At 47.5% G+C, this 16,880-nt stretch overlaps 1 protein-coding gene across 1 annotated transcript; it reads left to right on the top strand.

The window, feature by feature from the left end:
• Nucleotides 1–1,219: 1,219 nt before the first annotated feature.
• On the top strand, nucleotides 1,220–14,247 carry LOC121579825. Its single transcript, XM_041894738.2, has 3 exons — nucleotides 1,220–1,561; nucleotides 12,015–13,029; nucleotides 13,145–14,247. Exons 2-3 carry the CDS (start codon nucleotides 12,024–12,026, stop codon nucleotides 13,162–13,164), a joined length of 1,026 nt encoding a protein of 341 aa, XP_041750672.1. The 5' UTR covers nucleotides 1,220–1,561; nucleotides 12,015–12,023; the 3' UTR covers nucleotides 13,165–14,247.
• The last annotated feature ends 2,633 nt before the right edge of the window (nucleotides 14,248–16,880 follow it).

Here is a 16,880-nt window from a genome sequence, read left to right as displayed (position 1 = left end):
TTGGTGGGCCAGTAGGAGGCACTCTGGTCTAACAGAAATCCCAGAGTAATGACAGGGACATTGCCCTGTTTAGGGTGCTGTCTTTCAGATGGGATGTTAAATGGGTATCCTGACTCTCTGTGGTCATTAAAAAATCCCATGGCTCTTATTGTAGTGGTGTTAACCCTGTCATAGCTAAATTCCCAACCTGGTCCCATTCCATCATGGCCACCTAATCATTCCCCTAATTGGCATAAATCAATCCTCACCTTTCCAGCTGATGTGTGGTGAGTGTTCTGGCACAAAATGGTTCCTGTGCATCACCCAGGTGGGTGCTACACATTGGTGGTGGATGATGTGAGTTTCCCCCTTACTATGTAAAGTGCTTTGAGTACCTCAGTTGATAGAAAAGTTATATATAATTACCAACTCAATTCTTATAGGGTCATGTCAACAGCATGTTTGTTTTCATTCAAGCTCTTTTCTGCTCCATGAATTGGTTCAAATATTACATTTAAGTAACATAAAAATGTTTGGGGGAAATAATACCTGCACTAATTTTTTGATTTCTACATATTATACACCTTTGAGTGATAGGGGACTGCTTACAAATCAAGAGCAGAGACTGGAGTAAACTTGCCTGGCTACCAATGATGTGCATAAACCACAGTATATACCTGGCTACCCATCCACATCACTCCAGCCAAACGTCATGACTGACAGTCCATGAGATCATGAACGTTAAGCATATGTACATATTTTGAAGCTATACATTGAATCAACTGACAACAAAAAACATAAACAAAAGACAATATCACCTTGTATTTTCCTTGGTTTATTATAGGGAAATTAGGCAGTTGTAGCCCAAACCCATTAAGTTTATATTCTTAAAGAATAACCCATAATTGTGTCTTCAAGGTAATACATTAGTAATTACATTGGTGTGAGTTCAAGACATGCTCATAAAGAAGTACTGATAAATATAGCAGCTAAAAGCTATTTCTGTTATCTGCCAACGTCTGTAATATATAAACTGGGTTGTAGGATTATATGAGTGAATGCGTGATATTGCCCATCCTAATGGAGTGGACACTATCTGAACTGTAATTTGACCAGAAGTGGAGCACGAAGGCTCCGCCTATTCAACTGTAACTAGTTTGAGCATTGGTCTGCATTGTGTTATATAGATAAGGATTATATGGGCGTGGTTTGACTGTACTAAATCTGATTGGTTTGAGACTCTATCAGTCAAGGTAGCAGTAGCACTAGAGGCTTTTAGAGATAAAGCATTTAATAACTGTTTCTGGTGAGCTGTCATTGACATCGAATGATCAAGCTATTATTTTCTCTGAAACTAACTAATAGCAGGTGTCTTCAACCACGCTCAAAGGGTCAGCCATCCAGCCTTGGCCTTTTTTCTATTCGATTTGCTGCAAAACCAAAACGTCTGAGCAATTAGGCTACTGGTTGATTTGCATCTTGTAACAACACTATTTAATTGCACACAATGCAGGACACAGCATCACCAAGAATCAGATTCATTACGCGTTTCACGGATTTCCAGGAAGACCTATAACGAAAGGTAAAACTTGGATAAAGAAACGCATGGCATAACCACATATTTTATTGTACTGCTAATAATTATTAATTTGTCAATGACTATGTTTTGATGTGTGTATGCGCCAGTCGCCCTTTAGAACTCGCCTTATAGCCCATTGGACATTGTCGGTAGGAATTCAACAGTCGTGACCCCGCTTTTAATAGGCATATTTATGAATTTACAAGTAAACAGTGTGATCCATATGGAAATAATGCAACCGTTTGGCTCTGCAGTTATTGCGACGGGTCATTGTGTTTCTACTACAAATCTAGGATAAATGTCATAAAATGGGTATGGAAGTTATCCAAATGTAAGGGTCCTTTTTCGTTTCAACTATGGATATTGCTGTAGTCTAGTTACTTTTGTGCTGCTGAGCCCAAGAGGGCGGGGCCAGACCAAATATATGTGGGGAGGGAAAAACGAAGAAAACAAATCATCCAAATGTAGGCCACCGTGCATGACCCAGTTCCTCTTACACAGCGAGTGTATATGGAACACAGCGTTCCCCCCGCCCCTCGTCACGGCTCCGCACAGTTCCAGGGCAAATCTCTCTATGTGTTTCACTGTGCCAGGATGGTAGGTTCAATAAAAACGACACTACAATAAGTAGGTTATCATGCATATATAAGATTCTATTGGGATTCCTCTTATTGCTGTTATTTCACTGCCTCTAATGACGATGGCAACAAACACACAAAGTATTTAAAATAAACAAAAGACAAAAATATATTGTGAATCAAAATGCTGAATATGTATGCCATTTAGAAGACGCTTTTGCGATTTACAGTCATGCGTGCATACATTTAGCTTCTCCTTCTAACCTTTCATGTCTTACCTTGAATCTAGCCATACTTGTTGCAGTGAGCAGGGTGAGGAGATTTGTATTAAAGTATCGTGGCTCAAGCTTGGCATTTGTTGCATGGCCAATAGTTTGTGCTGCTGTGTGACATATCTTTTGTTTTGGGCCCCTGGCAGTGTGATCAGTCTGGCTCTGACCTACTTTCCTCCTAACTTCATACCTGCAATGCTATTTCTATCCCTGACATGAGATTGGAGGAGCAGCACACAGCATCTTCAACTGGACCCAGTTTTACCCTTATTATCAGCATCTGGTCAACCTACATTGGTCACACTGGTCAATTTACACTGAGTGTACAAAACATTAAGGACACCTTCCTAATATTGCGTTGTGCACCCTCAATTCGTCTGGGCATGGAATCTACAAGGTGTCAAAAGCAATCCACAGGGATGCTGGCCCATGTTGACTCCAATGCTTCCCACAGTTGTGTCAAGTTGCCTGGATGTCCTTTGGGTGGTGGACCATTCTTGATACACACGGGAAACTGTTGAGTGTGAAAAACCCAGCAGCGTTGGAGTTCTTGACACAAACCGGTGCGCCTGACACCTACTACCATACCCCATTCAAAGGCACTTAAATATTTTGTCTTGCCCATTCACCCTCTGAATGGCACACATACACAATCCATGTCTCAATTGTCTCAAGGCCTAGAAATCATTCTTTAACCTGTCTCCTCCCCTTCATCTACACTGATTGAAATTGATTTAACAAGTGATATCAAATCAAATGAAGCTTTATTTATACAGCACATTTCAGACATGGAATGCAACACAATATGCAGGAAAAAAATTATATTAATAATAAAAACATACATATTTACTACACAACAAACATAAGAGGATAAAAACAAAATAATAACAGTAAAAAAACAGAATGACTAAAAAGCACACTAAGGAAAAGCAAAGCTAAAAAAGGTGTGTTCTAAGATCTCTTTTAAAAATGTCAACAGTTTCGACCCTCCTCAGGTTCTCTGGCAGGCTATTCAAGAGGCTGGGGGCATAGTAACTAAAGGCTGCCTCTCCATGCCTCTTGGTTCTAGGCTTTGGGATAGTTAAAAGGCCAGTTCCAGAGGACCTGAGGGACCTACTGGGTACATAACTTAAAAGCATGTCTGACATGTATTGAGGTGCACAATCATGGATTGATTTAAAAACCAATAGATTAATCTTTAAAAAAATCACAGGCAGCCAGAGCAGAGACCTTAAAATCAAATCAAAATCAAATCAAATTTTATTGGTCACATGCGCCGAATACAACAGGTGCAGACATTGCAGTGAAATGCTTACTTACAGCCCTTAACCAACAGTGCATTTATTTTAAACAAAAAAAGTAAGAATAAAACAACAACAAAAAAAAGTGTTGAGAAAAAAAGAGCAGAAGTAAAATAAAGTGACAGTAGGGAGGCTATATATACAGTAAAATAAAGTGACAGTAGGGAGGCTATATATACAGGGGGGTACCGTTGCAGAGTCAATGTGCGGGGGCACCGGCTAGTTGAGGTAGTTGAGGTAATATGTACATGTGGGTAGAGTTAAAGTGACTATGCATAAATACTTAACAGAGTAGCAGTAGCGTAAAAGGATGGGGTGGGGGGGCAGTGCAAATAGTCCGGGTAGCCATGATTAGCTGTTCAGGAGTCTTATGGCTTGGGGGTAGAAGCTGTTGAGAAGTCTTTTGGACCTAGACTTGGCACTCCGGTACCGCTTGCCGTGCGGTAGCAGAGAGAACAGTCTATGACTAGGGTGGCTGGAGTCTTTGACAATTTTGAGGGCCTTCCTCTGACACCGCCTGGTATAGAGGTCCTGGATGGCAGGGAGCTTTGCCCCAGTGATGTACTGGGCCGTACGCACTACCCTCTGTAGTGCCTTGCGGTCAGAGGCCAAGCAGTTGCCATACCAGGCGGTGATGCAACCAGTCAGGATGCTCTCGATGGTGCAGCTGTATAATTTTTTGAGGATCTGAGGACCCATGCCAAATCTTTTTAGTCTCCTGAGGGGGAATAGGCTTTGTCGTGCCCTCTTCACGACTGTCTTGGTGTGTTTGGACCATGATAGTTCGTTGGGGATGTGGACACCAAGGAACTTGAAGCTCTCAACCTGTTCCACTACAGCCCCGTCGATGAGAATGGGGGCGTGCTTAGTCCTCTTTTTTTTCCTGTAGTCCACAATCATCTCCTTTGTCTTGGTCACGTTGAGGGAGAGGTTGTTGTCCTGGCACCACACGGCCAGATCTCTGACCTCCTCCCTATAGGCTGTCTCATCGTTGTCGGTGATCAGGCCTACCACTGTTGTGTCGTCGGCAAACTTAATGATGGTGTTGGAGTCGTGCCTGGCCATGCAGTCATGGGTGAACAGAGAGTACAGGAGGGGACTGAGCACGCACCCCTGAGGGGCCCCCGTGTTGAGGATCAGTGTGGCAGATGTGTTGTTACCTACCCCTTACCACCTGGGGCGGCCCATCAGGAAGTCCAGGATCCAGTTGCAGAGGGAGGTGTTTAGTCCCAGGATCCTTAGCTTAGTGATGAGCTTAGAGGGCACTATGGTGTTGAATGCTGAGCTGTAGTCAATGAATAGCATTCTCACGTAGGTGTTCCTCTTGTCCAGGTGGGAAAGGGCAGTGTGGAGTGCGATAGAGATTGCATCATCTGTGGATCTGTTGGGGCGGTATGCAAATTGGAGTGGGTCTAGGGTTTCTGGGATTATGCTGTTGATGTGAGCCATGACCAGTCTTTCAAAGCACTTCATGGCTACAGACGTCAGTGCTACGGGTCGGTAGTCATTTAGGCAGGTTATCTTAGAGTTCTTGGGCACGGGGACTATGGTGGTCTGCTTGAAACATGTTGGTATTACAGACTCAGTCAGGGACATGTTGAAAATGTCAGTGAAGACACTTGCCAGTTGGTCAGCACATGCTCGGAGTACACGTCCTGGTAATCCGTCTGGCCCTGCGGCCTTGTGAATGTTGACCTGCTTAAAAGTCTTACTCACATCGGCTACGGAGAGCGTGATCACATAGTCATCCGGAACAGCTGGTGCTCTCATGCATGCTTCAGTGTTGCTTGCCTCGAAGCGAGCATAGAAGTGGTTTAGCTTCGTCTGGTAGGCTTGTGTCACTGGGCAGCTCGCGGCTGTGCTTCCCTTTGTAGTCTGTAATAGTTTTCAAGCCATGCCACATCCGACGAGCGTCAGAGCCAGTGTAGTATGATTCAATCTTAGACCTGTATTGACTCTTTGCCTGTTTGATGGTTCGTCGGAGGTCATAGCGGGATTTCTTATAAGCGTCCGGGTTAGAGTCCCGTTCCTTGAAAGCGGCAGCTCTACCCTTTAGCTCAGTGCGGATGTTTCCTGTAATCCATGGCTTCTGGTTGGGGTATGTACGTACGGTCACTGTGGGGACGACATCATCGATGCACTTATTGATGAAGCCAGTGACTGATGTGGTGTACTCCTCAATGCTGTCTGAAGAATCCCGGAACATGTTCCAGTCTGTGCTAGCAAAACAGTCCTGTGCTAGCAAAACAGTCCGGTGTAATGTGTGCTCTCCATCTGGTCTTGGTCAGTACCCGTGCTGCAGCATTCTGTATGTTTTGCAGTTGACCAATGGCTTTCTTGGGGAGACCAGAAAGGAGAGCATTACAGTAGTCAAGCCTGCTGGTAATAAAAACATGGATGAGTTTCTCTGTATCAGCCTGAGAGAGAAACAGCCGCACCTTGGCAATGTTCCTCAGGTGGTAAAAATCTATTATGGACACATTCCTAATGTGTGATTCAAAATTGAGTTCAGAATCTAAAATAAATTAAAATGTGTGGCTAGATTCTCTCTCTGTGCTTTGGCTCCAACAATAAGTACCTCAGTCTTGTCTTGATTTGGCTGGAGGAAGTTGTGAGCCATCCAAGTATTTAAAATCACTAATACATTCTAATAATTTATCCATGGACCTAAAATCCTCTGGTGACATGGAAATGTAAAGTTGTGTATCGTCTGCGTAGCAGTGAAAATCAATGCTGTGCTTTCTGATAACGCTGCCAAGGGGTAACATATAAAAACTGAACAGTACCGGACCCAAAATCAAACCTTGTGGAACGCCACATGTGTTATGTATTTTCTCTGAGTTATGTTCACCAAGGGTGAACAAACTCTTGACTGGTTAAATAGGTCCTTAGAAATGGACCGGAGAGGCCAACCCACCTCTCTAGTCTGTCCAGAAGGACATCATGATCAACAATGTCGAATGCAGCTCTTAAATCCAAGAGTACAAGGACAGAGAGCTGTTTGGCATCTGTGTTGGCTCTAAGATCATTTACCACTTTAACTAAGGCTGTCTCTGTGCTGTGGTGGGCCCAAAAACCAGATAGGAATTTTTCTAAAATACAGTTGGCACTTAAAAAAGAATTTAGCTGTTTGAAAACCAATTTCTCCAGAATTTTGCTTAAGATGGAAGGTTGGAGATTGGCCGAAAATTGCTAAGAGCTGAAGAATCTAGATTACTTTTCTTCAGAAGGGGTTTCACAATAGCAGTTTTTAGTGCAGTGGGGAAAGTGCCTGTGAACAGAAAGTGATTAACAATAGCTTGCACTTCTTCAGATATGCAATTAAAAACTGTTTTGAAGAAGGTGGTGGGGATAGGATCGAGAAGGCAAGTAGAAGGCTTAAGTTGTGATATCACTTATCTGAGCATGTCTGTGTCAACCAGGGAAAATAAATCCATAGTGCCTTTGCGTGGTAGGCTAGGGCACATATCATCAAACTTCTTATCAGGTCTTGCTTGACTGATACCCAGCCTAATGTTTGTTATCTTATCTCTGAACTATGCTGCAAACTCATCACATTTAGAAGTTCACATAGGTTTGCGGGGGTAGGATTTATCAGGCCATCAATGGTCAAGAAGAGCATTCTCAAATTATTCTGATTATTAGTGATCAAGTTAGAAAAATGAGCCCGTCTGGCATTTCTAATTGCGTTATTGCTCTCTCAGAATATCATAATGGACCTGCAACTTTGACTTTCTTCACTTCTGCTCTGCCGTTCTGCAATTTCTCTTTAATTTATTAGTTTCTTCACTCATCCAAGGGGCTTTCCGTTTGGATGAGGCCTTTTTCAACTTTACTGGAGCTATGGCATCAATGGTTGCCCTTAATTTTCTATTAATGTTATCAACTAAATCATCACAAGAGGAAGGCAGAATAGGTGATGGAGTATTGTTCATACACTCAATGAAATCTTTAGAGGTAAGATCTTACTTCAGAGGTAAGATAGCGTTTCTTAATAATGCGTTCAGTATTACTGTCACGATCGCTCATGAACGAGAAGGACCAAGGCGCAGCGTGATATGCATTCATATTTATTTCACGAATAAACGCACAACCAAAACAACAAACGAAACGTGACGTCCAAGGTAGACAAATAACATACCTCACACGGAACAAGATCCCACAACTACCAGGTGCCAAACGGCTGCCTAAGTATTGTCCCCAATCAGAGACAACGAGCAACAGCTGCCTCTGATTGGGAACCACTCAGGCCAACATAGATCTATACATACTAGATCTAACCATAGACAATAAACATAGCACAACACGACACCGAAAATACACACCCTGACTCAACAAATACGAGTCCTAGAGTCAGGGCGTGACAGTACCCCCCCCCCCCCAGAGGTGCGGACTCCGACCGCGCCACATAAACACATAACAGGGTAGGGGCCGGGTGGGCATTCCGCCTCGGAGGCGGATCCGGCTCCGGGCGTGACCACCACTTACTCTCCACCTCCCTGTTGCGCCCCTGGTCTGGTCTGGACCTCGGCGCGCTGCTTCCCCTCTCCTTCCTCCCACGACGTACCAAGCCCTGTCTGGACCCTGGTATGGGAGACCCCGAACCTGGAGAGGGGCTGACGTCTGGGTCTGGACTGGAACTGCTGACTGGAGCTGGACCCGACGACGGTGGATCGAACTGCTCTGGCTCCGGAGTGGAGCCGCTGACCGGAGCTGGATTAGGCACCGTGGAGCGGATTGCTCTGGCTCCGGAGTGGAGCAGCTGACCGGAGCTGGACCGGACCCCGGTGGAGCGGATTGCTCTGGCTCCGGAGTGGAGCCGCTGACCGGAGCTGGACTGGACCCCGGTGGAGCGGATTGCTCTGGCTCCGGAGTGGAGCAGCTGACCGGTGCCGGACCAGGCACCGGTGGAACAGGCACGGGCCGTGCCGGACTGGACACACGCACCACTGGCTTGGTGCGGGGAGCAGGAACGGGCCGGACCGGGCTGAAGACGCGCACCACTGGCTTGGTGCGGGGAGCAGGAACAGGCCGGACCGGGCTGGCGACGCGCACCACTGGCTTGGTGCGAGGGACAGGAACAGGCCGGACCGGGCTGGCGATGCGCACCACTGGCTTGGTGCGGGGAGCAGGAACAGGCCGGACCGGGCTGGCGACGCGCACCACTGGCTTGGTGCGAGGGACAGGAACAGGCCGGACCGGGCTGGCGACGCGCACCACTGGCTTGGTGCGAGGGGCAGGAACAGGCCGGGCCGGGCTGGCGACGCGCACCACTGGCTTGGTGCGAGGGACAGGAACAGGCCGGATCGGGCTGGCGACGCGCACCACTGGTTTGGTGCGAGGGGCAGGAACAGGCCGGGCCGGGCTGGCGACGCGCACCACCGGTTTGGTGCGAGGGACAGGAACAGGCCGGGCCGGGCTGGCGACGCGCACCACTGGCTTGGTGCGAGGGACAGGAACAGGCCGTACCGGGCTGGCGACGCGCCCCACTGGCTTGATGCGAGGAGCAGGAATGGGCCGGACCGTACTGGGAACACACACCACTGGCTTAGTGCGAGGAGCAGGAACGGGTCGGGCCGTACTGGGAACACGCACCACTGGCTTAGTGCGGGGAGCAGGAACGGGCCGGACCGTACTGGGAACACACACCACTGGCCTTGTGCGGGAAGCAGGAATGGGTCGGGCCGTTCTGGGAACACGCACCACTGGCTTAGTGCGGGGATCAGGAACGGGCCGGACCGGACTGGCGACACACACCACTTGCTTGGTGCGAGGAGCGGGACTGGGTTCCCTTATAAACCCCCGCTCCTTCTGCTGCCTAACCAGCTCCTCTCGCCGTGCCTCTACACTCTCCTTCTCCCTTATAGCCTCCTGTAGCTCCTCCCTCTGACCAAATAACTCCTGCTCCCTCTGGACCAATAGCCCCCGTAACCTGGTGGCCTCCTAACCTGCAGATTCGCCCTGTCGCTGCCTCCTGCTGCCTTGTCGTCCACACCGTGTGCCCCCCCAACATTTTTTCTTGGGGTTGCCTCTCGGGTCTCCGTCGTCGGCACTGTTGGCGCCGTTTCTCCTCTCCTACCTGGGCATCCTCATTCATCGCCCTCCGGTAACGGACGGCCTCCTCCTCCGTGATTCTCCCCCAACCGAGGAGGACATCTGCTAACGTAACCTCCTGTTTAATTCCCGGCGTTTGCTCCTGAACACGCTGCTTGGTCCTATTTTGGTGGGATCTTCTGTCACGATCGCTCATGAACGAGAAGGACCAAGGCGCAGCGTGATATGCATTCATATTTATTTCACGAATAAACGCACAACCAAAACAACAAACGAAACGTGACGTCCAAGGTAGACAAATAACATACCTCACACGTAACAAGTTCCCACAACTACCAGGTGCCAAACGGCTGCCTAAGTATTGTCCCCAATCAGAGACAACGAGCAACAGCTGCCTCTGATAGGGAACCACTCAGGCCAACATAGATATATACATACTAGATCTAACCATAGACAATAAACATAGCACAACACGACACCGAAAATACACACCCTGACTCAACAAATACGAGTCCTAGAGTCAGGGCGTGACAATTACCCTGTGATATGGTCAACAAGGTAGTAAAGAATACACAGTGGTGATCAGATAAAGCATCATCAACAATAGAGAATGTCAATAGAAAGCCCCTTGGGAATAATCAGGTCCAGAGTATGGCTGCGGTTATGGGTGGGCCCAGTAGAGCTCAAAATATTAAGAAATTCAATGGCCAATGGTCTCTTTCTCAACATCAATATTAAAATCACCCAACACAAAGATTTTATCATAGTTCTCAAGGACAATAGACAATAGTAAAGAAAAATCAGTAAAGAGTGGGGCAGTGCTTTGGTAGCCTATACAGGGTTATGGCCAGCAATGGTGGCTGACATTTAAACAGTATAGCATGATGCTCAAAAGACCCAAAGTCGCCAAATGAAATGGCCTTACAGCTGAGAGCATTAGTAAAAATAGAAGCTGTCCCCCCACCCTTTTCCCCTTTTCTGATAGAGGGGGGGGGGGCTTCACTAAGAGCGGCACTACAGTCTGAAGACAGCCATGTTTCAGTGACATGCAATCAACTTTGCGCTCAGTAATGAGGTCATTCACGAGGAAGGTTTTACTAATTCACGAGGAAGGTTTTACTAGTGATTGCTCTACTGCCTAGAGGTAACCAATGTAATAACAACCAAACTATTAACATTACAACCACGTTTTCTGACAGTCTCCAATCTATCAGAATGGTAGGAGATGACAGTTTGTATAAACTCACTAGAAGGCGGAGTTAAAGGAACATAAATTAGGTTACTCACAATAACCATAGCGCAATTTCTATAGGAGTTGATATGGTTTCCAAGTCCTCTGTTGCTTATTCTGATGGGGAGAACTGGAGCACTACCAGACCCTGTCTGTCAGTCTCTAAAACAGTTTGTGATGTTGTTGGAAATAATACTGGAACCCCTGCGGTTAGGGTGAATCTCGTCTCTTTTAAAAATTGCTCCCACAGCAAATCAAAGTTGTCACAAAAAGAGACATTCCTGTCGTTGCAAAGTTTCTTCAGGTACTCGTTTAGGGCAAAGAGTTGGCTAAAACGTTCCGGGAGGACAGGAGGGGGCCAGAGATAACTATTCTCTTCCCTGTGCTAACGAGGGTCTTTAAAAAATAATTGTAGTCCTCCCGCCTAAAACGAAGGTTGTTAAAACCTACGTGAGTGACGATGGTGTCAATATTGGAGTACTTGGCCAGAACCGTGGGCAGGAGAAAGTTGATGTCATGGACACGGGCTCCTGGGTGACAGCGGACCTTGGTCAGTCCACAGACCGTAGGCAGGCCAACATCTCTCACCATCGAGCTGCCCACAATGATAGTGGTAGTGATGGAATCCGATGGGGAAACGACCTGCTGAACTGTGGTGGCCGTGGGGGAGGGTGCCACTGGACAGCCGCCGGCTGTTAGTATACACCCAGGATCTGTGCTGACTCCCGGGGCTGGTAGGTCCGTCTCAAGTGGGGCAAAGCTGTTTGATAGCTGGATCAGACCTTCTCAGATTAACGGGTGGCCAGACTGCCTCCCCGATCTCCTACGCCTTACAAGTGTCCAGTCTCCCATGGGCCGCGGAGTTGAGCCTAACATCTGTCCATTGGATTAGAACAGATATGCCTCCCCATAGTAACATTACTGGATATATTTGGAAATGCTTTCCGATATTTGAAGCCTGGTTTTACCAATGTAGGTTAACCAAAATGTTATATTTAATTGTGTTTGATGTGTTTTCAGAGGCCAGCCATGGAGGACAGGAGACTTCTCCCTGCAGGGGGAGCAGGTGATCCAAAAGCAAAGCTCGTGCCCTTAGTGGTCAAAACTGAGCCGGACACAAAGACCCGTAGGGTGAGAGAGGAGGCGAAGCCTAACATTCCCATCAGGGTTAAAAAAGAGGACCTCTCTGAAGTGCCCCTCAAAGTGCCCAGATTCCAGTATGTGGACTTCCCTTCGCTGCACCAGTGCATCCAGCAATTCACTGTGCCACCCCTGGACAGCTGGCTGGAGGGCTTTCCCCCGGCCCTGGGAAGACCCTCTGGAGGACGCACCCCTGTCACTTCCAAGGAGAGAGTTCCCAAGTTTAAGTATGTAGATTATCCCTCTCTGCACCACTGCATCCAGCAGTTGTCTGTGCCACCTCTGGAGAGCTGGAGCTCGGGGTTGGCCAGGTCAGGGTGTGGGGTGACAGGGGGACCTGGATCCACCACCTCTCAGCCCAGCTCTGTGAGGGGGAATCAGACAATACAGGGAGATGGTTCAGCATCGGCTCACAAGCAGGACAAGTATACTGCTTTCCCCTTCCCTGGTCCTGACTCCGGCTCCATCCAGTGTGTGACCTCCTCAAACAAGGCATCCCATAAGCCTCAGCGGCTTCAGGTGAGCTTGAGCAGTCCACCCCGAGCCAGGCCTGCATTAAGCTCACAGGGGGAAGAGACTTGCCATAAGGTGGTGTGTTCAGATCAGCTGTCTCAAAAGTCCTCTAATCCCAAATCTTTGGTTGCTGGAATGAAGCGTGTCAGAGGAGCAGAGCCACTCCATCAGAGCAATAGGAAGTCAGCTGGTGATGATGATTGGCATGCAGACCTAAACAAATCTCCCCAAAGTCATCAAGAGGCCCAAGTAAAGCTCAGTGACTCTCCTGACCTAGGACAAGGGTTTTGGAGAACCATCCCAGTCTGTCTGCCCCTTTTGCCAAAAGATGTTTTCAGATCCAGAGGAATTGCCGATCCACCAGAAGAGTCACAGAGAAAAGGTGAGTCTGTAGTACCTTGAAAATGTTCTGAATATGTGACAAATCCTTCTTTAACTGATCAAATTGTGTATCAAACAATGATGAATCTTGTTTCATTTTTGTCATATCATTTCAGAAGCCACATTGATGTCTTGACCAAGGAAATGTACAGCTGACAACAATGAACATCTTAAAAACTGTGCATCTACTTCAGTACTTGCTACACAGGCGTGGACTAGGGCAGGCTTCTCCACAAATTATTGGTCACCTGATAAGAGTTCCACTGAGGTGGTTTTGAGTGTTTATCTTGATTACCTAAGTGAGGGACTACAAACAAACCACTTTAGCGAAGAGCTTCATTCATAATTCAGTCTATGAATTAAACTTTCAATGGGAAAGACTGACCTGCAGTGGCTCTTGATGGTCTTACAACTCCTTATTTACCTATGGGTTCATTTGCCAGGAGGTGGTACACATTAGATGAGATATAACAAGGAAATTAGCCATTTGATGTTGTTTAAATTAAAAATGTCAGGAATTAGATTGAAATGCAATGCATACATTTTTGTATTACTGTAGTTGAGAATTAGGCTTTCATTTATTTTCCTTAAAAGGGATGCCAACCTTGTTTACTGGAGATGGCTGCCTGTTCAGTATTTCAACATAATTATCTAGCTTTGGGTGCCTATAAAACCTTTAACTTTTGAAATGCTGCGAAACAACACATGCTTCTTTATAATTTCTTATCTAATGTTTGTATTTTGATGTTTCTTTTTTACAATGGTAATTATACATATTATTGATTGTAATGTCTAGAAATGTGTTTTAAATTGTCTGTGTGCATTAAATATTTTTTAGTAAAGATTATTACTCTACTTTATATCTCCAACAAATGCTTTACGCTTACAAGTGTCACATTCTTTTCAGTATATACTATATACTACAGCATCCTCTAGAAAATGCCAAGAAAACAACCATGATTATTTAGAGCTCAACCTTTCCATCGACAACATAATGACAAAACGATTTGTAATGATGTATGGCTATGCCATACAACTAGCCAACTTCACTATTGATTAAGAACTAGGCCTACAACATTAAAAGTTGTAAAGTAAACCGGTCCAGACCATAACTAAATGATTTTAATGTAAACAATGTGGCATCACTGTCATCCCACATTTAAAAAATACTTCAGTTTACTATAGAATACTACAGTACTTACTATAGCATTCTGTAGTAAACTGTAGAATAGTATACTACACACTGTAGTATCCCTCGAGCATGTGTAGTACATATAGAATGTTGTAGTATACTGTAGAATACTATAGCATATGTTGTAGTATACTGTTACTATAGTAAATACTACAGTATTATCTGTAAAAGAACACTGTAGTAAATACTGTAGTAGACCATATTGTGTTCCATACAGGTTATAGAAAAGAGAAGAAGCTCTGAACTATCCGTTCAGACCCCAGTCCTACCTACCTACAGTGCCTTGCAAAAGTAGTCATACCCCTTATATTTCTTCACATTTTATTGTGTATACAATGTGGGATTCAAATAGATGTAGTTGTAATTAGTAATCAACAATTTACACAAAATAATGTCAAAGTGGAATAACATTTGTACAAAAAAAAAAATATTAATAGAAATTAAATAATTAAAATATAGTCTTTGCATAAGTATTCAGATGGATTGTGCAATATTATCCCATTATTCTTTTCATAATTCTTCAAGCTCTGTCAAGATGTTGGAGATCACGACTAGACAGCAATTTCCAAGTCTTGCCATAGATCTTCAAGCAGATTTAAGTAAAAACTGTAACTTGGCCACTCAGGAACATTCACAGTCTTCTTGGTAAGCAACTGCAGTGTCGATTTGGCCTTGTGTTGTAGGTTATTGTCCTGCTGAAAGGTGAATTCCTCTCCCAGTGTCTGGTGTTGTCACGCCCTGACTCGGGACTCTTATATGTTGAGTCAGGGTGTGTATATTCTATGTTGTGTATATTCTAGGTGTGTTATCTAGTATGTGTATTTCTATGTTGGCCGGTGTGTTCCCAATCAAAGGCAGCTGTCGCTCGTTGTCTCTGATTGGGGATCATACTTAGGCAGCCTATTGGCACTAGGTAGTTGTGGGATCTTGTTCCGTGTTGGAGGCTTGTATTGTGTTTTGTCGTTGTTTATCAGTGTAATAAACATGTATGCATTTCACGCTGCGCCTTGGTCTGACCCGTCCTTGAACGAACGTGACAGAAGATCCCACCAAACACGGACCAAGCAGCGTGCCCAGGAGGACCAAACACCCTGGACACAGGTGGGGAAGATTTGGTCTTGGGAGGAGATATTTGCGGGAAAAGGACCCTGGGCGAAGAAGGAAGCCCAGGCAGGAGAGGAGCAACGGCAACACGGAAGCCGGCCGAGGAGGAAGCCAGAGAAGCAGCCCCAATACATTTTTTTGGGGGGAGCTAAAGGGGTGGTCGGGGAGCGAGAGAGAAGAGCCCCGACCACTGCACCCGGTTGGTTTCCAGATTGGGTCCCTACGACCATGGGAAGAGGAGTGGGAACAGTATTATACTGAGGAGTCGGAGGATGATGACGACGACGAGTTTCTGTTCCCTAACTCGTGGGGGCTTCCGGAGGAGTCCTCACGGGAGGAGGAGTGCCGGGTAAGAGAGGAGGCCACCATATTACGGGGGCTGTTAGATAGAATAGAGCGGGTGAGATCCATTCAGGAGGAGGCACTGCAGGAGGCGCGTAGGGAGAAGGAGGAAGTAGAGGCACGGCGAGAGGAGCTGGTTAGGCAGCATCAGGAGCGGGGGTTAATAAAGGAACCCAGTCCTGCTCCACGCACCAAGCCAGTGGTGCGTGTCGCCAGTCCGGTCCGTTCCTGCTCCTCGCACCAAGCCAGTGGTGCGTGTTCCCAGTCCGGCCCGGCCCATCCTGCTCCTCGCACCAAGCCAGTGGTTCGGGTTCTCAGTCCGGCCCGGCCTGTTCCTGCTCCTCGCACCAAGCCAGTGGTGCGCGTCGCCAGTCTGGCCCGGCCCGTTCCTGCTCCGCGCACCAAGCTAGTGGTGCGTGTTCCCAGTCCGGTACGGCCCGTGCCTACTCCCCGCACCAAGCCAGTGGTGCGCGTCGCCAGTCTGGCCCGGCCCGTTCCTGCTCCTCGCACCAAGCCAGTGGTGCGTGTTCCTAGTCCGGCCTGGCCCGTGCCTGCTCCTCACACCAGACCAGTGGTGCGTGTGTCCAGTCCGGCATGGCCCGTGCCCGTTCCACCGGTGCCTGGTCCAGCTCCGGTTAGCTGCTCCACTCTGGAGCCAGAGCAGTCCGCTCCACCGGGGTCCAGTCCTACTCCGGTCAGCGGCTCCACTCCGGAGCCAGAGCAGTCCGCTCCACCGGTGCCCAGTCCAGCTCCGGTCAGCGGCTCCACTCCGGAGCCAGAGCAGTTCGCTCCACCAGTGCCCAGTCCAGCTCTGGTCAGCGGCTCCAGTCCGGAGCCTGAGCAGCCCGCTCCACCGTTGTCTGGTCCAGCTCCAGTCAGTGGCTCCAGTCCAGCCCCAGACGTCAGCCCCTCTCCAGGTTCGGGGTCTCCCACACCAGGGTCCAGACAGGGCCTGGAGTATCGTGGGAGGAAGGAGAGGGGAAGCAGCGCGCCGAGGTCCAGACCAGACCAGGGGCGCACGCAACAGGGAGGCGGAGAGTAAGAGGTCATCACGCCCGGAGCCGGATCCGCCTCCGAGGCGGAATGCCCACCCGGCCCCTACCCTGTTATGTGAAGGTTGTGCGGTCGGAGTCCGCACCTTTGGGGGGGTACTGTCACGCCCTGACTCAGGGGACTCTTATATGTTGAGTCAGGGTGTGTATATTCTATGTTGT

The sequence above is a fragment of the Coregonus clupeaformis genome, chromosome 13 (genome assembly GCF_020615455.1).
Source record: "Coregonus clupeaformis isolate EN_2021a chromosome 13, ASM2061545v1, whole genome shotgun sequence".
Classification (NCBI taxonomy): domain Eukaryota; kingdom Metazoa; phylum Chordata; class Actinopteri; order Salmoniformes; family Salmonidae; genus Coregonus; species Coregonus clupeaformis.
Note: the sequence above shows the minus strand (reverse complement) of the source record. Positions and strands in the feature narration are given on the sequence as shown.

Bases quoted from the DNA above. Each gene is read 5' to 3' on its own strand.
- LOC121579825 (XM_041894738.2), top strand. From the start codon at position 12,024: ATGGAGGACAGGAGACTTCTCCCTGCAGGGGGAGCAGGTGATCCAAAA. The intron at 13,030-13,144 runs GTGAGTCTGTAG...ATATCATTTCAG, and splicing joins AGAAGAGTCACAGAGAAAAG to AAGCCACATTGATGTCTTGA.